Genomic DNA, 21,233 nt, shown 5'->3' with positions numbered 1-21,233 from the left:
GTTTTGGGACATAAATATTACTTCATTGATAAATATATAAATATATAAAGAAATATGTAAATTTCAGTAAATATACGATGTACACATACTTCGTAATATGCATACCTATATGTACATATGTAGATATTAGATATACATCATTTCATCATAGTTATCTGCTGATGTTAAATTTCAGACCTTATTAATTTAATTAGAAAATACACTACACTCAATCAAGAAACATGCAGTTTTTAAAATAAATTATAGATATAAAATCAGAGTAGTATGATTGTTTTCGTTCACTCTTTATGTAATCAATTTTATACTACTATCGAATTTCGAGTGAAAAGATTGATTGCAAATACCAAAATTCTATACATATTTGTGTACAAAATTTTATCGAATTATCGAATCATGCAAATATTTGAAAAAAATTATATGAAATTAACTAATGCAAATCATTTAAAATGATTTGATTACATTAATTAATTAAAACAATGTTTATACAAAATTTTATTAAGCCAATTATAAAAATTTTTACACAAAATTTTATTGCAAATAAGAATCATTTACAAGTAATTCGTATACAATATTTATTTGTATTATTTATTCGTATACTTATATTGACCTCTATACGTTATACATTTATATTGATTTTTACAGATTCACATTTGATAACTTTGTAGAAATAATTGAAATAAAATGATCATGTTTTGTTTCCATTATGGGATCGAGAGTGCGATTATCAATAACTTTATTGGAACTCCTCAGAGCTTGAAACTGAACAATACAGTTTTGATTCAATGTGAAAATGATAAAAAGAATTTTTTGATGCATGTAATTAATTAACATTATCATTCTTTTCCAATATTTTTAGTCATAGACAGATATGATATTTAACAGAAAAGAGCTACTCACCTATTAACAATTTAGTGTTTCTTACCTTTGTAAATAAACAAATGACTATAAATAAATTTACAAGTGAAGAATAGATAAATAAATAAATCTGTTGTAAAAAATAAAAATAAAACTATGCTTGGCTAATTTTTTATTTTAAATAATTCTGAATACACAGCAAACATTTTCAGTGAGTACAATTGAAGTATGATACATGATTGTTCGAAGATCGGTGTATCGATATCTCGATATAGTATTTTATAATTAATTACACATCTTGGTTATCGAGACTATTTTTATATTAAGCATATTTTTCTTTTAATTTTCATTTAGCAAGACGTGCAATGTGTCGTGCTTTTACGGGAATATCCCGATATTTTGGTAAGCGGAGGCAACAGCGAGTTTCTAATAATCTAGGATCTCTTCGCCGGGATATCGAAACAGACGTTCACCTCCGTACAGCAGAAGATTTATTACAAAGTCTTGGAAGTGATGCGGTGAACGGTTTATCGACGACTGTTGCACGCGAACTCTTAAAAACTCACGGATTCAACGCGCTTACACCGCCAAAAAAGACGCCTGGCGTATTCAAATTCCTGCGTCGATGCTTCGGAGGCTTCTCTGCGTTAATATGGGTACACAATACGTTAATTTGTAAATTTCGTCAAATATTGTACCAAGTGAAAGTCACGTAATTCGTGGAAAGAATTATAAGCGTAAAGTAGTTAATATTATTTTGAATATTTTAAGTATACATATATCAATTGCGAAAAGCATCGGTCAACTAACAATTAATTTACTATGTTATAAATAGACTGCGAATTTTTATGCAAAATAAGCATTTTCTCTATTGATTATAAGGTACAAGAGCTACACGAACATATTAAAAATAATACAATAGCATTTTTAAATTGAAAATTAAATCTAGATTCTCAATATAAAAAATTAAGTTAACTTTACTCATTTTTCTCATAAGCACATCAAATCCGCAGTGCAGTGATAAGCATTTAATTCGTAACAATACTATATGAAATGTGCTGAAATTCATTATAGTGCCATTATAAATCGAGTCAGTTTATTTATAAAAATGAATCGAAATAATGAAAACAGGAGAATTGTTTTTTGTATTTTATGGCAAAAGTGGATAAGGAAATACGGAACATTGAACACGCGAGAATAATTTATAAATATCGTTATGTTATCTTCAATTTGTTAAAACTGTTAAAAGAAAGAATACATTTTTATCTAGCTCCTATTTTATACAATCGATGTAGACAATTTTTATTTTGCATAAAGATCCATAGTCTAGTTATAAATATATTTTACCTGCACATGCTAAATATAAAAATGTTACTATACATTCGTGCGAAAATAAATGATAGTGTTACTCAACATAATACTTACGTACGTAAACAGTAAATAAAGTTCCTTGCCAATTAATTTCTTATTAATATATTAATATATTAGTATATATATATTATAATATATATTATATATTATTAATATATTATAAATATATTAATTAATAAATTATTCAAAATGATATTATTTGAAATACCATTTCAAAGATCATGTTATTTTAATTCATAGTTATTTTCAGTGCCTGTGATCCCTTCTGAAACAACATCTTTTGAAATATTATTTCAAATAACATGTTATTTTATTTTATAATTATTTGAAATAATTATGAAGTTAATTTTAATGTTTGGGGCTAGTTTACTGGGGCTGGCTTTTGCCTGTAACAAATTATTGTGAAGATTTTATGAAATAAAGTCCATTATTATTTTCCGCATTATTTCTTTTGGCCAATTTGAATGAAAGAAGTAACAAAATAATTTCATATAAATAATTTCAGATAGTTATCTTTTATTTCTATTTGAATTGAAAGTGCCCAATGTATGGTACAGCATACGTATCTCGATAGATTTTAATGATCTCCAATTTTCAGATCGGAGTTATTCTATGCTTGTGTAATTATATTTTGGAAAATGAGATTAACGGCGAAGCATCGAACGATCATTTGGGCCTCGGTATTGTGCTGGTTGCTCTGATTATAATTACCGGGATATTCAGTCATTATCAGGAATCGAAAAGTTCACGAATTATGGAGTCGTTTCAGGAAATGGTGCCGCAAAGGGCGACGGTATTGCGAGACGGTGAAAAAAGGGAGCTGTGTGTAGCCGAATTAGTGGCTGGGGACATTGTCCTTATAGAAACCGGAGACCGTGTGCCCGCTGACATTAGGATCCTGGAATGTCAAGGTAAATTCGTATCTGTTGTAGTTGCAGACTTAACTTTCTTATTTCTCAAGAAAAAAGTCCTCGCCTTTCTCTCCGTTAACGCTCGACGTATCGCATTGATTTTGTGTTTTATAAATCCAATTTACAGAACCGTGAAATGTCTGCGTAGTGAATTATTCAAATTGTTCGATAAATTGCTAACACATTGCAGTGTCTGTTCATAAAACTGGTCCATAACAGTCTATAAACTCAATAAAATTGCTATAACATTAGTCATAGTTAACTCACGAAACAGATTTCCGTTTCATATTCTTAGGGCACCTACAGTGATGGACTAAACTATTCGTACACTTTTTAAAACGCAATAATTTTACAAAATTGGACTGAATGACTTGAATTTTGTTTAAATTTCACAGGGACTAGTTTATTTCGAAAGACGAAAAAAGACTATGAAGTCCGCGGTTTTTCGACTCTTTTATCTACAGCTATAACTATTGACTTTGACAAGAGCTGTAAATTTTTGTCACGATTTTTTACACTTTCGATCGATAACTAAGAAATCTGCAGATTTTTACATTCTTCAACGCTTGTAGCTCGACTCTGCGTTAACTGATTTCGATGAGATTTTCAACCTGTATATAAGTCACCGAGATCTACAAAACGCATTATTGAAATTTTCGTTATATATGTTCAAATGAAAAAGTTAAAAAAATGAGAGTTTTTTATTTCTTTGTCATTCCAAGTAATAGGAATTGTACAATAAACTAGTCTCTCTGACATTTAGCAAAAATTCAAGTCATTTAGCCTAGTTTTAAAAAAAGTTATTGCTAGACTGCGGGTGTTTATGCAAAATTTATACATCGAAATATGCAGAATATATGCAAAATTAATGAAGAACATATTCATGGAATATAAAATATATATGCAAAAAATATGAAAACTACAATGCAAATTGTTTTATTATCCGCACTATTTATTACTACTGACTGCTGCTACCATTACTACTGTACCTGCTACTATTTAACGTAATTTGCATTACAATGTGTTACGATTATTTTTTTCTATATTCTGGTCTGCCAATTCGTGCCTTTTATCAGATAAAATTGATTTAATGTTCTCTCAACATCACGGAATGTGATAGAAGCATACGTATATTTTCTTCCAATATTGTGTTTTTACTTCATCTAGAGTTTCAGTAGTTTCATCAGAATTTCTTTTTAGAACATATTTACGTTTTTCATTTACTTTTTCGCCACAAATAGTAAGGGGAACTTATTAACCAAATTCGAAACCACGCGAATCGAAGCACTTAATGCTAATGCTTTCGATTCTAACTTGATTGTAGCAGCATGTAAAATGCGGAAATCAGCTTCAATGAAAGCCAAATCGTCGGTACGATTTTCATTCTTGAAAATCTGTTGTGTTGCTCTAATGCGCACTGCATCATTTTCTTCAAAGTTTTCGACAAGCTGGAAATAAATGAAAACTTGATTATCTTGGGTAGAATTAATGGTGCAGTTAATCTTAGTTATCTAAATAAAACAATACGAAAAATTGTTAGCTCTTTGATAGCAGTCTTGCGTAAAACATTTCCGCTCCTAACCGTGTTCCCCAACGTATTAAAATTTAGCCAATCGTACGTGTACGAAATATGCAGAAATGAGACAGATTCGTGCAAAAAATATGCAATATATAAAATGTACGTAAAAATGATAAAAGAAATTTCTGTCCAAGTCCCATAAATTTGCATAAACATCCGGGGTCCAGTTATTAGGTTTTGAAAGGTGCGCGTCAGTGCTCACTGTTCACGTTTCTGAAAATATTCTGATTGCATTTCAAGGTCTGAAAGTGGACAATGCTTCGATCACCGGTGAATCAACGCCACTCCTAAAAACTGCAAGCGCGACGGCAACGACCAGTGTCCTCGAAGCTAAGAACATGATCTTCTTTTCGACGAACGTGGTGGAAGGTACGATAAATAAACGAAGTTTCCAAAAAATTGTTCATTGCCGATTCAAAACTCGTTTCTGACATGCTTTCTTCAAAGTACGATCGATGAATAACAGGCACCGGAAAGGGAGTCGTAGTCGCCTGCGGTGACCATACTGTGATGGGGAGAGTTGCTAAATTAACATCGAAATTGACACCGAGACCGACGCCGCTCTCCCGCGAAGTTCGTCGGTTTATGAAATTAATTTCCTCCTGGGCCATTTTCCTCGGACTACTGTTTTTCATTCTGTCGGTAACCATGGACTACAATTGGGTCGATTCGACGATGTTTTTTATCGCCATTATAGTCGCGAATGTGCCAGAAGGTTTACAAGCCACAATGACGGTTAGCCTCACACTAACGGCTAAACGAATGGCAAACAAATATTGTCTGGTGAAACATCTCGAGGCTATTGAGACGCTAGGATGCTCCGCTGTTATATGCAGCGACAAAACAGGAACGCTCACTCAAAATAAAATGACCGTAAGCTTGGTGTCCCTTCGGCTGAATTTTTCCTTTTGCCATTCTATTTAGATACGCCTACTAACGAAACTTAAGGAACCTACCAGTTAATATATTCTCTCGATTTTTACTACTCTACCGCGAAATATTTTGCGCGCATAGGCGTTTAGAATCTTCATGAAGTTGTAAAAATAGAGAGACGTTGAAAAGAAAATATTACCACATTTTAACTACAATTCAGTCGAATGATTCAAGGAATAATTTTAATTCTTTTTAGCCGGATTACTTTTGAAGTCTATAAAATGTATATCCGTAAGCAATAGTTGTTGCACTTGTATGAGAATGAAATAATGAAATTTTATATAATAGGTTGGTTGTTATTAAATATTAAATTTCACAGAGATAGAAGTTTCCTTACTCAATTGTGTAACGAAAGGTCAAATCAAATGGCAACTATTTCATATGGATAAAGCTTGATGTTACCTAAGGAGTACACGATGTTAGCTAAAGAGAAGGATAGATCGTCGATTGTTTTTTCAATAAGATCGTAGAGTACAGCAAATCGAAAAATGGAGAAAAGAGGAAAAATCGACTGATCTTTTTGTACTAATATAAATTAAAATATAACGCGGTTCAATATTTAAACATTCGAACAAGTAAAGTATTGTCACAGAGAGCACACGTTTATATATATCACGAACTTTAATTGTTTAAGATATCTTTTCAATTCTGGGCAATCAATTATACATTATGAAATACAAATAAAAAAATGTAGAATATTTTCGTGTGCTTTATCATGATTTATCATCTACTTTCCTAATTTGTTAAAAACGAATAACGATGCCATAGAATTCATACCTTATTTTTGTTTATTTATAAAAATTATTATTCTTACAGTTTTAGTGGTCAGAACTTGTACATGTTTTACATCGTTTATAACACTTTTGTTATAACGGAATATATCTGTTAGATAATAGTTTAACTGTAGCAACAGTATTAAAATACATGTCATATTAATCAAATTTTCAAATTCGGTTTCATTAAGTAAACAAAGAAAATATATTAACAATCATTGTGTGTTTCCTACGGTTTTGTTAATAATATTAAATAAATCCAAACTGTTCCATAATGCTAAGTTAATAGTTCTAAACCTAAAGAAAATACCTTAGGTTCGACACATGTGGTATGACGGTGAACTGCGAGAAGTAATGGCGTCGGATACATGGAAGAAATATTTGAAGAGACCTGGATTCCACAACTTAGCTAAAGTAGCTAGTCTCTGTAATCGAGCAGAATGGGTTCCCTTGCCTGAAGACCTACCAATGCCACCTTTGCATAGAAGAAAAATTTTTGGGGATGCTTCTGACGCCGCTTTGCTTAAGTGTATGGAAGTTCTAGTGAGAGGTGGCGCAGACACATACCGGAAAAGTTGCACGAAGGTATTAAATGTGTAGCCACGTTCGAATTTGATACCGCAATTGACACGTAGAAAATCGATGCGCTTTCCTGATTCCAGATCATCGAAATACCATTCAATTCGACGGACAAGTTCCAGGCGAACGTTCACATGTGCGGCAAGAAGTATTTCATTTCTTTTAAGGGCGCGCCGGAAAAAGTTCTCGAACGATGTTCCACCCTAGCGTTCGGTAACGAGACCAGAGCGCTCGATGAGGAAATCAAGAAAGCTTATACGGAATCTTGTTATATTCTTGCGAACAATGGCGAACGTGTACTTGGATTTGCTGATCGCGATCTTCCCGTTACTGCTTTTCCACCGGGTTTCATCTTCAAGGCTGATCCCCCAAACTTTCCACTTCAGAACCTGAGACTAGTAATTTCATTTACACTGGAATGAAAGCGTAGCAATATCACTTCTCACTTTAGTTCGAGTTTTCCGAATTTTTAGACTACAGCTTTTTTTTTATTTTGTTTATTCTCGAATTATTATCTAATTTCATTCATAAAAATTGTCATATTTCTTTTATTAGTAAAATAATGTTGAAATTTTAATTATAATGAAATATAAATTTTATATATTTTATTTATTACTAATATTATATATATATATTAACAAAATTATGTGTGAACGTATAAATATTTTTCTCATTTTTTATGCTTCTATTTTGTTTATTCCTTAATAAAAAAAATTAAATGTCTGATAAATGTTAAATATATTTGAAAACAAATCAGAGACAATAGAAATCGGTCATCCCACAGTAACCGGCTCCACTACCTTAGACTTAATTTTATTGACTATTCATGTATATGCATGACAAACTTGTGCTGTTTTATAGATTATTGGCATTAGATTATTGTAATCTTCACGAAGACATGGTCATTACTGGACTATAGATTTTATTCGTTTATGTCAAAATTGGATAGTTACAATTTAAAATCAATTAAGACAATCTACCGAGTTTTCGTTTTTTATCACAACATCTCTCGTTTTCTCCACACTGATCCTTTGAATAGGATTCGCCAATTTGGCTAATACTTGTACAATGTAACATTGACTATTTCATTGATGATTTTAATAAATTTAAAGATCAGTAGCTATCAGAAGTTATCAGAAGCTAGGATATTTAGTCTGCGTTTACTTTGTATATTTTAAACATTTTTATTATTTTTATTATTATTATTTTGAATTTTTGTAGAAAAATTAAAATAACAACTGGTCCATTTATGCTAAATAAATTAATTAAAAATATTGCAGTATAAAGATGAAAGGAATTTCAAAAGATCAATCTATTATTTTTAGGCAATTAAAATGTCTGAAGAAATAATGAACTTGCTATTTATTCTATTTTTCTGATTCTTGAAATTGATGCAGTCAATTTTTATATTTCATAAAAATCCGCAATCTAGTTATTACTAACCTACAGATCTTTATATATTTGTTACATGTGCAGATTTTTAAAATGCAAGAAATCGTATAAATAAACGAGTTATAATCTACAATGAGCAATCTTTTAGTTGACGAAGACACTTGTCTTTGATCTAATTTTTATAAAACGACGTATGAAAATGAGAATCTGCATAAAGACCTGCTATCTACAATAGTTATCACTAGACTGCAGATTTCACGCATTTATGGTATAAACGGAATGGAAGTGGAATTTAAAACAGTGAAAATTTTATACGATTTTAAGGACATCTATGTATTATTTTCGACCCAATGAAATTATTTAAAAAATGAGAAATTTTCTGTTTGACTGACGTTTGTTGTAATCGATGAACATAATTTTTATTTTGCATGAAGATCCGCAGTCTAGTTATCACTGTTCAAACATATAAAATAATTTGTATTTATTCATACTTCTTTTCACTGATTTTTATTGTCGACATATGCAGTCTCAATGTCCAATTCAAAATTAATTGTGGATTTACAATTAGATATCATCTTATTTATTTAATTATCAGAATATATTGGTAAAATCTGAACAAATAATTTCGCGAACTTCTTATACACTTGTACATATAGCTAAAGCCGTATTTCCGTTTGGAGTATCTTGTTTCTCAATAACTTGCGATACGGTATTACCTAGGAAATTGACGATAGAAATTATTGCCAGCACGTTACATTAGCTGATTGATCAATTAGGCTACTTTGCATAAGCAATTTGATACTCCATATTGTTAGATTGGCTTGATCTCGATGATGGATCCCCCGAGGCCAACAGTACCAGATGCAGTGTACAAGTGTCGTTGTGCCGGAATCAAGGTGATCATGGTAACTGGTGATCACCCTGACACAGCAAGAGCGATCGCGAAATACGTCGGCATCGTCACCGATGATATTTCGCAAAATAATAACAATCAGAACGAACGACGCTCGATCGTGGTGACGGGAAACGAATTACGAGATCTAGAAACGGAAGAGCTCGACTCGATTATAAGGAGCTATCCCGAAATAGTTTTCGCGAGAACATCGCCTGTGCAGAAGCTGCAAATCGTCGAGAGTTGTCAAAGGCTGCATTTGATTACCGCTGTCACCGGCGACGGAGTTAATGACTCGCCGGCACTAAAGAAGGCCGACATTGGAATCGCCATGGGCATTGCAGGTATTTTTTTCTGCAGATAATTGAACTCCTTCATTTCCACTTTTATAAAATAAGCGAATATTATGAATTGCTATCTATATTTTCTTGCAAATAATAATTCAATGGAACTGATAAAATGAGTATTATCACTAGAATGCGGATCTTTATGCAAAATAAAAATTTCTTAAGGCGATTGTATGAAACAGAAATGATACAAAAATTATTCTCGTGTCTTTACAATTTTGTATATCAGCTATTTATTTATATAATACTATAAATGCATAAAATTTGCAGCTTAATTATCACTATGGCTAATTCGATAACATTTTCTTCCATTGCAATATTTAGTCAGTGCGATAAGTATTCGTACACTGAGTTTCAAATTTATGACAAATTATCGATATTTTAACTGTTATAATCTCGTAAAAAACAGTCGTATCATAATAAATGTGGATTCATAGCAAACGGAAAACTGAAGACGAACGAATTTATTCGAAAATGTTACACATTGAAACGTCTCTATAATTATTGAAAATTTTTTTTCATGAATAGATCGACCACGGATTTGAAGATTGAAGTTTCCCCTTTACAAGGACCACTTGAAACTTCGTGTACGATCTTTTCACGTCGCTTTAAATGAAACGGGAACGTGGAACATGTTTGATCGTGTAGAGTCCTCGTGTACCTTGTATTACTGTAAAGAAGATAGTATAGCTTTCATTCGAAGATCAATAAAGCGACTAAACAAAATCGTACATCGAAGTTTAAGAGGTCATTGTAAAGAGGAAGCTTTAATCTTGAAATCTATCTCAAGATCGGTCGCGAACAAAAGTTCACAATGCATTTACAGATGTTTCAATCCGCACCGTTTTCCAGGATTTTATTTTTTGTATTTTATAATATTGATGTTCTGTAATTGAATATGGCTTTATTATACATATATTGTTCTCAAACAAACCAATTTTTTAAGAAAGTTATTTAATTTCAATTTTTATTAATTGAAGTATAAAAATGATAATTCGTATGAAAATTCAGTTTCAAAAATGAATGCTGTTTAGAAACATGTGTTTATAAAGCATAAATATTTAAAAATGTGTACATAGTATATAGATTTTGAAAATGACAAAATGTATGCGGATGATGCTTATCACAAGAAAATTTTGCACGTGTTTAGATTTAGAGATATTGAACTGCAATACTTCCTACATATCTTCTATCGATGATTATGAACTTCCGATAATAGATATAATACTGCAACTATCAGACCAGTCGAAATGATAGATTTCTAATCTTTTCTCTCGTAGGTATTAACACAAAATTGTTTCTATGAGATACTTTTTATTCAAGCGTATATCATAACACAAGAACCATACGAAGTTTGAATAAATCTAATTTTGTCACTATTAAAAATGTTTATTCCCAATTTCCGTGACCTTGGATTAAAAACGTATAGAGAAAGAAAAGTTTTATATATAAATTGATGATCTATATTTTATTTATTATGTTTATCTATCAGCATGTAAGATTCAGGGCTGATTTCTTTTTATATACGTTTTTAATTCGGGGGCACGGAAATTGCGACTGGCACGGAAACTAGGCCATCTACTTTAGTTCTAGCGTTAAATAAGTGTGTAATGATATCGTGAACTAGAATGTTTAATTACCCTTAGGATCAGACGTGAGCAAGGAAGTTGCAGACATAATTCTGTTAAACGACGACTTCGCGTCGATAATCACAGGAATAGAAGAAGGACGGAGACTATTCGACAACTTGAAGTCGAGCATCGCGTACACGCTTGCCAGTAACGTACCCGAGATAACACCCTTCTTGGCGTTCATCATTCTCGGGATTCCTTTGCCTGTAGGCGTCATTTGTGTATTGTGCATAGATCTAGGCACTGACATGTGGCCTGCTGTCTCTCTGGCATACGAGAAGTCTGCATCCGATATAATGCTCAGGTGTCGATGATATTTTATAAAAATTTTTTGAAATGTCATTAGTCCTATTGTTATAACTAGGCTACGGATGTTCATGCACGATAAATATGCAAAAAGCATATGACATTCATGCGCGAAAAGTATGAAAATATGCACAGAAAGTATACAAATATTTCCGATATTGAGTATATACTATATTAAGTGTTATTAATTATTAAGTATTACAGTTATTCTGGTGTATTGTACTTAAAATTGCAGTAAACTATAATCATTTTTTCTAAATTTGATGGCGTTAGTTGGTGATGTTTGTCAGTAAAAATTAATTTTCACGCTGAAAATAATCGCTTCACATCACACGATGTTTATCGATGCATGTCTAAATTTACTCAAGCAGTGTGTGTGTTGTGGTACATGTATCGGTTCTTCTACAAATTCACCGCTTGAAATACGTGACATTTTTCTTAATTCCATGAATCCTTTATTTTTGTTTCTGAAGTAGCACTTATTTTCTTTTTAATTTTTTCTCCACAATCATCAGAGATGCTTTCCAATCGAATTTCACAATTCATGTACATTCCTGTGGAACGATCTAATGGTAAATCTATGGTTTTTAATTTTTGAATCGTGATTGATAAGGTGTTTAATGAGTATTTATAAACATTAAATTTTGCATAAGTTCATTTTGTTGGAGCACTTCTTGCGCGGTCTTATAATGCGCATCTTTTTCTTTAAAACTTAGAGTTATTACTACACTTTATACTTTTATTGCACATATCACAATAAATACAATTTTCATTATTTTCATCAATAATGAAATTGGAATCGTCTTCGATCCAGCGTTTCATCAATGAAATCCTACTTTTCTGAACGTTCGGCATTTTAAAAATGTTTGAACGTACTCTCACAAAATTCATCTTATCGCTTCGATAATCAAACTGAACTGAGCAAATTCGAAATACTAACAGCTACATTACTGTTATCGGCACTATCCAGTTATGATACGAGTGCTTACTAATAGGTCAAATTAATTGAACGAGATCGATTTTTCATATAAGCGTAATATATACGCATACACTGCAAATAACATTTGGAGTATATTTTTGCATATATTTTTAAAGATAGATATGCAGAACATATGCATTATGCAAAAAATGCAAAATAAAAAATACGTTTTTCGAATTCTCTAATTATAAAACATATTTCGGCCCGGGTCTCATTGCTTTAACTATTTTCTATAAAAATATGCATTTGCATAAACATCCGCAGTCTACTAATAATCCTTGTACGAAATTTGTACAGTGCTGCGAATTAGTTTATTTTATTCACTTTTGCATCCACTAAATTTCTACGAAACCTTACAATTTCATCTTCCACAAATACATTGTGAACAATTTATTATTATTAGACTATGGATTTGATGCGTTAATGACAAAAATGAATAGGTCAAATACGAAACTAAAAAGACATTGGAAGAAAATTTAAGGATATTGTCACATCATTTTCAACTCATTACGATTGTTGAAAAAGAGACGATATTTTCATCCCATTTATATTTTCTACAGTTAAATTATTAGTTAACTCTTGATTCGCATAACGTTCCATAGTCTAATTGTTACTCTAACAAAACTGAGCATGTTCTTTACTCATGCGTATTCGAATGTTTTCAGTTTGTATAGTATTCATGTTTAATTCCAATTTGAGAAACCAAGGTCATGTTATGAATATTTTAAAACGAAGTTTAAGGTCAGCTACAATATTAAAAATGAAAAATGCGTACATATACATATATGTATAAAAAAAAGTCAGTGATCTTGAAAAACCTCAAAAATTGCAGCAATAATAAAATATTTTTTGCAACATATTGATCATACGCGTTCCTATTGTATATTGTATATTGTATTTATAACAATAGGTGAAATATAAGATAGTGAATAGATTAAAAGAAATTGAGATTAATGTCAACATATGAAAATTATTTAAAAGAGAAAGAAAGTTACACCTAGTTCCTACGTTTTGAAATTGATGCAGACACAGTTTTACATAAAAATCCACAGTCTAATTATCACAATTGATGGAGATATTTAGGTGGTTATCTCTCAATGGATCAATGCTCAGGGATAAGCTAAAATGAAAGAACGAAAGAGAACATGATAATAAAAACTTAGAAAACGTGCTTCATTAACTTTTGTATAAAATTTGCACAAAGTTGTGAATATTTTCAGGAAATAAGTACAGAGCATAACTTCAATTCGATGAATTGTCACAATTTATTATTTTACGCTGTAAACTTCCATGATATAATTTTAATATAATTATTTTTGGACTCGCTCGGAATAAAAAGCACTAGCCATTATATAATGTGTACATATTGAACTTGTCAAGTTGCAACAAATGACAAACACGCGCCTTTTGTATAGATATACATATCTGGCCTAACGACTATTATGTTTCCTGGTGCGCGCAAACGACACCGAAAAAATAGATTATATGTATATTACTGTTTTTTTCACAGTAGATGTTATTAATATTTACTTTATCTTTAAGTATATTAAACAGTTACAGTTGAAGTAATGGTTTAATAATTAGACTGCGATTTTTATGCATTTCATGCAGAAAGCAGTGAAAAGTTTAACAGGAACTAAGAATATCGATGTATATATTAATTTTAACATATTATCACTCGAGCGACGAACCATATTAACAAAAACAGAACTCAGCATGCTTAGGATCATTTCTAATATTATTCGTCAATTATGTTCATCATATTTTTCAAGGTTAAGAAGAGGTCTAAGAAGATACGTATGTTTTTCTATAGACCTTAAGGAAATTAATATAAATGTCAATTAATTGTCAGAAACTAGATAGTGAAATAACAATACTTATACTTTAAGTCTAAATGAATCCATGCCACTACCGTCCAAGTTGTCAAAGAAACAAACGAACATGTGTTTGGCTCCTATGTTTTGCAATCGATGCAGACAATTTTCATTTTGTATAATGATCTGCTGTCTATGCATTAATAACAAAAAAATAAGCATCTGTAACTTCGTTTCGAAGTGACCAAATTTACGTACAAGGCTAAAAAACGAATGACATTAATTAACGTCATCACTGAATCGGGATAAATTGCTGACGTTGCAATCGCGTTTCAGAAAACCGAGAGTGCCGCATCTGGATCATCTCGTCAGTCGTCGATTAATTTTCATGGCCTACGGACAGATCGGCATAATAGAAGCTTGCGCCGGTTTTTTCGCCTACTTCGTTGTAATGATGGCGCACGGTTTTTTGCCCGACAAGCTGCTAGGTCTACGATCGACGTGGGACAGCGTGGTAGTGAACGACATGCAGGACAGTTTCGGCCAAGAATGGACGCACGAACAACGCAAGATTCTCGAATACACTTGCCACACCGCTTTCTTCGTGAGCATAGTGGTCGTTCAAGTGGCCGACGCGATGATTTGCAAAACACGCCGGAACTCTCTTTTTTATCAGGGCATGCACAACTGGGTCCTCAACTTCGGCATACTTTTCGAAATAATCATGGCGTGCGTTGTCTGCTACGCGCCGTACATGGACGAGATCCTCAGGACTTATCCTTTGAGGCTGGAATGGTGGTTACCGGGCCTGCCGTACGCTGTAATTATCTTGATGTACGACGAGCTGCGGAAGCTGTGGATTAGAAGGAATCCTGAAGGATGGTGGGACCGGGAAACGTGCTATTGAGTCCCTGGGAAACACGCGAGGAAGAATCGTCGTAGAAACGATCACGCTTTCTCGCAGAACATTCGGAAGAAGCCTCTGACAAAACGTTCGTCGAATGATCGACGTGATTTTCTGTTCACGCGAGTATCTTTCCGGGAGCATGAGAACACGCGACACGTTGACTTTATTAACGACCGTCGCGTTTACACCGAGAGAAAAACACCTCTAGGATTTCGATGTTATCGTTTCGGTGTACAGTTAACCCGATGCGTTGTTAACGGATCACCTGTTCGACGCGCGTATGCACAAGAGCAATGAATCTACCTATGCTTCTACGCGGTTGTCGGGTGTTGTAATCCGGCCGATGGAAAAGTGGGGGATGCATATAAGGCTCTGGGACCCTCTCGATGGGGCCCAGTATTCTCTAGTCATCAATTCCTCCACGTTCGAAGAACCGTGATTTGATTCCAAGATAAAAGATCAGGCTCGATTCCCTTTCCAGTCGTTACCATCCTCCGTCAGGATGAAGACGGAGGTATTTTGTCTGCTAATCTGTCTCGGTAAGTAAAGAATATTTCGGTAAAGAATATTTCAACGATTGGCCTCTCTATACTCGTTCCACGACAACCGATTTTGCGATCGCGTTTTCGCGGATTAAAACAATTGTATCGATCGACGAAATCTGAACGCGTCGATTGCTCCGTGAACGCAAAGGATTTGGAAAAGTAAAAGTGGCACGTTGGATGAGAATGCGGCCTTTAGCCGACTTATTGTTACGCTGCTCGTAGTCACGGTGTCGGTGCAACTGTTGTTTTTAATTGCTGCAATGATTCTTATTATCTCGGTTGCACCATTGTTGGCGCTTTCGTCTCGAGTGTATCTATTAAATCAGTGTCCATTCGTTGTTGACCGGCATAGCCGTATTCTAAGAACAGAACACAATATGGAAGTTACACGACGCTTACGCGGAATGATTTTGAACCGATTCGAAACGTTTACGGATTTATTCAGGATCCGCGCGATGCGCTAGAGAACGACGCGGGATCACGGCCCGACCACGAAAGAACTTGCGCCATCGTTTGTTATTGAGAAATCAGTGCGCCTTACACCTTTATAGAAAGTTTCATTTCTCCAGTCCACGTGCCGATACGTGGGCGAGAAAAAATTGTTCAATATTTATTAACCGTCTAAGCAGATTCGCTTTCCAATGGCGACCGCGTCTACGGTTTCAGTGTTTAAATATTTCCTTGGCCTAGTAACAATTTTGTTCAACCGAAATAGGAAAATCCGCCTCCACGTATGTATTCGACCGGCAGATTTGATCTACGTGGCGAACTGTAAACCTGTCCGGGGCCCTCAAAAATTAATCGAAATCGATATAGAGTGTTGGAAAGTTAACAGGTCCGAGTGATTAAACGACATTTAAGTTCTGGCCGATCGGATACACGGGAGTCGGGGCACTTTCTCGCTTTCTTCCGTTCGCGAGGTCGACCGGCGCGGCGTTTACGTGCGACCGGCGTTTATTCAGGGACGCAAGACGCCGCTACGCCGTGCTGCCTTGAAAATACTCCGACTAGTTGACCCTCTCTTACCGTTCACCGTTTTTATTCTTTGCTCTTTCTTTCTTTCCCTTTTTTTTCCTCTCCTTTCGATCCGTTTGTCATTCCTGGCCGCCGGCGCGAATGCATCCGCGTTGCATCACCACGCCTTCCCTCGGGAAAATGTGTGTAAATTAAACTTGTTCTTAGGCTGGCGTCCGAGGAAGAATGTGTTCTCCTTGTATATAATAGAAAATACGAGAGATTTTATTAGCATCGATTGTTTACAAAGGACAAGCCAGGAACGAGATCGTTGATGATCGCTGGACCGCGGATTTTATGCATTTATGACAAAATTGGCTAGTCGTAATTTGAAATAGTATAAAGATTAAAAGAATTTAAAAACGCCAATGTATTATATTTAATCGACTAGCATGATTAAAGAATGAATAAACTTGCTATTTGATTTATATTTCTTGCAACTGAGGCAGACGATTTGTGTATTTTACATAAAAATCCGCAGTCTATTAATTATGTAATCAAACGAAAATTTATATTCAGTCAACAAGAATTACAAAAACATATAATATAGTTCACATTTTTATACAGTTATATGTTTATTAGAGACCTTATCGTAGCCGTGAGCTCTATAAATAAACGATATGTAAAAGAATCGCTCACAGTCTCTATTCTCTATAATCTGAAAGAGTTGTACGTATTGTAGTTTCATCATTAGACTGCGGACTTTTATGTGAAACAGAAATTGTCCGCATTCATTGCAAGATGGAGAAGCTGCATAAACACTTCTTTCTCTCCTTTATTCATTTCATTGAGTTAAAAATAACGTAATAGTATTTTTCAGTTTTTTAAAATGCTTTTACTGTTTTGTATTTGACGTAACCATGTTTGTTATAAATGCGTAAAATACGCAGTGTAGTAATCGTTATTAAATCGGCACCGAATTTATTTGCAGCGTTAGAGTATAACACGATTTCTTTAAGTAGCGATTAATGTTACAACCTGAATTGTTGTTGCACGTTTTTAAAACAATATCTTTTTAAATACATTGAAATTAGATGGGCTTAAATTTAAAATACATTTTATTTGCATCGTTAGATTAATTTTGTGTTCACGAAGAAGTAACAAATACAATGAAATTTCTTAGGCAGACGATTTTACTCAAATTAAATATAAATATAAATAAAAAGATTTTAATACAAAATATCAATTATTTAGGAAATATTGTTTCTTATGCTATACTAACATTGCTTTTATAAACTTACTATTATTGTACAGAAGTATATTGAATATGCATAATATTTAAAGGATAAAACGAAAGTAATATGTACATGTCACGTTTCAGACTATTAAAATAAAATTGTTATTTATCGATTTATTGTTCCCAAATTTTATATTCAGCTTTAATCTTGTGCGTAGATAAAGTCAACATTTTTTCTCAAAATTCCTTGTCATCGACAATCGTTCTGCATTCAGATTGTTGCATTTTAATTGACATTCAATCTTTCCCCATGATTTGTCGTATTGTATGTAGTTTTATAAAAATTTTATGTATGATATCATAAATCTTTGCAGTATTCTTTATATATTATAATTTCTGCTAAAGCTGTTTGACTCCGAACCTCCTTCGTTCTATTTTTATAAATAAATAAGAAGAGAATAAAGCTTGTCTTTACCAGCGATAGAAAATCGTATACGAAATAAAATAACAAATATTATTAATATGATATTAGAATATTAATAGACTGCGGATCGTTATACAAAATAAAAATTGTATGCATCAATTGCAAGAGATAGGAGCCAGACGCACATTTAATCCTTACTTTAATAATCTGAACAAGTTGAAAATAAAACATCGATACTCTTCAATTATTTTATTTTGCTCACAACTTTAAACTGCTCCTAGTTATTTTTCTTCCAAATGCATAAAATTCGCGGTCTGGATATTAAATTCCAAACAACATCTTAAACGTTGTATTCTGAAGAAAAGATAATATTTCTCTTAATTACAACGTATCACTTGTTCGATTATTAGCTGCGTAATTGGTTTATTGTACTTAAGATTATGTACCAAATTTTTTATCACAAATTTCGCCGACTAATCTGGCAACAGAAAATTTATTTGAAACTTTCGTTCACTTCTTTCGATTTTTCCATGTACCAAGGTCATGTCTGTAGTATCTCCGCGCTAATTTGTCAACTTTTTAGGTGCAGTTACTTCCTTATCGAGAAAAGAGGCGGCAGCGGAGCAAAGCCGTAGGAAAGTAGCGTTGCCAGCGTTGCACAAAAAGCAGACTGTCCCGGAAGAGCTAGGAGAATACGACGAAGATGAATTTCAGGATCAATGTCCTGAACCCAACGGCTATTTTCCTGACGCAGAACAATGCGATAAGTATTATGACTGCAGGGATGGCAAACCTATCGAGAAACTTTGCCCGGACGGCTTAGTATTCAACGATTTCAGTCCTCAGCACGAGAAATGCGACTTGCCTTTCGGTATCGATTGCTCGAAACGACCGAAATTACGTATGTGTTACATCCCCGTCACGAATGAATGTATCGCCAACTGTTTAGTAATCGAGAATTAATTAACGCACAGAGAAACCACAACCGTCCCCCCATTGTCCACGCATGCACGGCTACTTCGCGCACGAAGATCCACGAATATGCATCACGTTCTATTACTGCGTCGAAGGGAAGTTCAATATGATCACCTGTCCAGACGGTTTGGTCTTCTCCGAGAAGACTGGCATCTGCAATTGGCCCGACGAGGCGCAGAAGAAGGGCTGCGGTTCTAGAGAACTATTCAATTTCACTTGCCCGAAGGTCGATGATTCCGTGGCTGCCACGCATCCTCGATACCCTGACACTGAAGATTGCCAATACTTCTATGTCTGTGTCAACGGCGAGATACCTAGGAGAAACGGTTGCAAATTGGGACAAGCCTTCGACGAGAGGACTGGCAAGTGCGATTGGGCCAGAAAAATACCCGAATGGTAAGTGTTCACGGTCAAGCAAATTTCTGAATCGGAGTATCGCGAGCAACGATGCCATTGTTGTTTCAATATTGCAGCAAGGATTGGTACAAAGGTCAGCTGACCGACGAGGAATTAGACGCACTAGAGAATCCACCGCCGAGACCGAAACCAACTGGTGGCCATAGCAGGAGGAAAGGCGCTAAACCAACGTAGTTTTAAGGCTGAACTCATATGTAGATTTTAATACTCATTGACTTCTTAAATATCACCTGGAGAATAAAACGATTTTAATACGATTGCCTTTGTTTCTTGACTAAATTGCATACGTTTGATGAGCAAGATGTAATTACTAAACCAGCGGCCTGTATTTTATATCGAAGTGCCGAAACTATGGTTCTTCAATAACGATAACAAAGATCTAAGATATATTTGTTAATATTCTTCGATAGTTTAAATGTGCTGTAGTATCGTTACATTCAATTTTGTAGAACTTTGTTAGTCATTTAGTACCGTTACGTTCGATTTTGTACAATTTTTAGTGAAACGCTTTCATCTATGATTTCGTATGATTTTCAGTGAAATACTTTCATATGTTGAATTTTCGTACAATGTTTAGTAAAACACTGCCATGTATGATTTCGTACAATTTTTAATGTTACACTTTCCTGTTTAATTTCACACAATTTTTAGTATAACACGTTCATGTTGAATATTTGTATAATTTTTAGTAGAACATCTTTATGTTTAATTTCGTACAATTTTTAGCGAAACACTTTCATGTATTATTTCGTACAATTTTTAGTGTTGCACCTTCATGTATAATGTATCGTATAGTTTTGCTGTATTTTGTATTTTGCAGGTCCGAGACACAAATATCCCCTTAACGAACTGATTAATGTCATATTTGTAACGCAGTCAGAAGTACTCAACTTTTTCCCTCGCTTTAATAACGAATTCGAATCGCGTGTTGTCACGGGAATTTTCCCGTGAGGAGTGAAAGTGATAGAAGCCTGAAAGTTCTTCACATTTCACGGGAAACGCTTCCGAAATCTAGTTGATCGGACAGTGGGTTAGCAACGCGGGGCTTTCAAGGTAATAAATTCGATTTAGTATCGCTTTCATAACTAATGACTCGATGAAATTTTATGTAACGCAATGACAATCTTAAGAAAAAGATACACATTTCACAATTCCTTCGAGATTCGTTTCAATCTAACGTTGTTTTCAATCGCTGCATTAGCAATCGAGAAAGAAACGTACTAGCAGACGTTGCAACAGTTAATATAAATAAACACGATTAATCAAATTAGTCGTGAAATGAGTGTAAAATAAACCTATAACGTTTTTTGTGATTAACAAGCACAAATACGTACAAAGTGCCCGTAAGAAAATTCAAATGAACCACTTCATTAAGAAATAAATGTACTAAAATAAGATAGAAAGCAATTAAA

General features: G+C 33.7%; 2 protein-coding genes across 2 annotated transcripts; both read left to right on the top strand.

Moving 5' to 3' along the window:
* Positions 1-563: 563 nt before the first annotated feature.
* Positions 564-15,518, top strand: LOC117229405 (sodium/potassium-transporting ATPase subunit alpha). Its single transcript, XM_033485833.2, has 9 exons — positions 564-1,511; positions 2,825-3,137; positions 4,957-5,085; positions 5,183-5,589; positions 6,738-7,007; positions 7,085-7,399; positions 9,209-9,629; positions 11,279-11,567; positions 14,699-15,518. Exons 1-9 carry the CDS (start codon positions 1,221-1,223, stop codon positions 15,267-15,269), a joined length of 3,006 nt encoding a protein of 1,001 aa, XP_033341724.2. The 5' UTR covers positions 564-1,220; the 3' UTR covers positions 15,270-15,518.
* Positions 15,519-15,669: 151 nt separating this feature from the next.
* On the top strand, positions 15,670-20,078 carry Cpap3-b (cuticular protein analogous to peritrophins 3-B). The gene is made up of 4 exons (XM_033485853.2): positions 15,670-15,808; positions 19,013-19,330; positions 19,404-19,800; positions 19,878-20,078. The coding sequence occupies exons 1-4, from the start codon at positions 15,772-15,774 to the stop codon at positions 19,993-19,995; spliced, it is 870 nt and encodes a 289-aa protein (XP_033341744.1). The 5' UTR covers positions 15,670-15,771; the 3' UTR covers positions 19,996-20,078.
* Positions 20,079-21,233: the final 1,155 nt, after the last annotated feature.

This window comes from Megalopta genalis, chromosome 1, assembly GCF_051020955.1.
Source record: "Megalopta genalis isolate 19385.01 chromosome 1, iyMegGena1_principal, whole genome shotgun sequence".
NCBI classification, from domain to species: Eukaryota; Metazoa; Arthropoda; class Insecta; order Hymenoptera; family Halictidae; genus Megalopta; species Megalopta genalis.
This window is presented reverse-complemented; position numbering and strand designations above follow the sequence as displayed.

Excerpts from the sequence above, each read along its gene's own strand:
- LOC117229405 (XM_033485833.2), top strand. The coding sequence starts at position 1,221 with ATGTGTCGTGCTTTTACGGGAATATCCCGATATTTTGGTAAGCGGAGG. Across the intron at positions 1,512-2,824 it reads GCTTCTCTGCGTTAATATGG|ATCGGAGTTATTCTATGCTT; the intron begins GTACACAATACG and ends TCCAATTTTCAG. Across the intron at positions 3,138-4,956 it reads TAGGATCCTGGAATGTCAAG|GTCTGAAAGTGGACAATGCT; the intron begins GTAAATTCGTAT and ends TTGCATTTCAAG.
- Cpap3-b (XM_033485853.2), top strand. The coding sequence starts at position 15,772 with ATGAAGACGGAGGTATTTTGTCTGCTAATCTGTCTCG. Across the intron at positions 15,809-19,012 it reads TTGTCTGCTAATCTGTCTCG|GTGCAGTTACTTCCTTATCG; the intron begins GTAAGTAAAGAA and ends TCAACTTTTTAG. Across the intron at positions 19,331-19,403 it reads CTCGAAACGACCGAAATTAC|AGAAACCACAACCGTCCCCC; the intron begins GTATGTGTTACA and ends ATTAACGCACAG.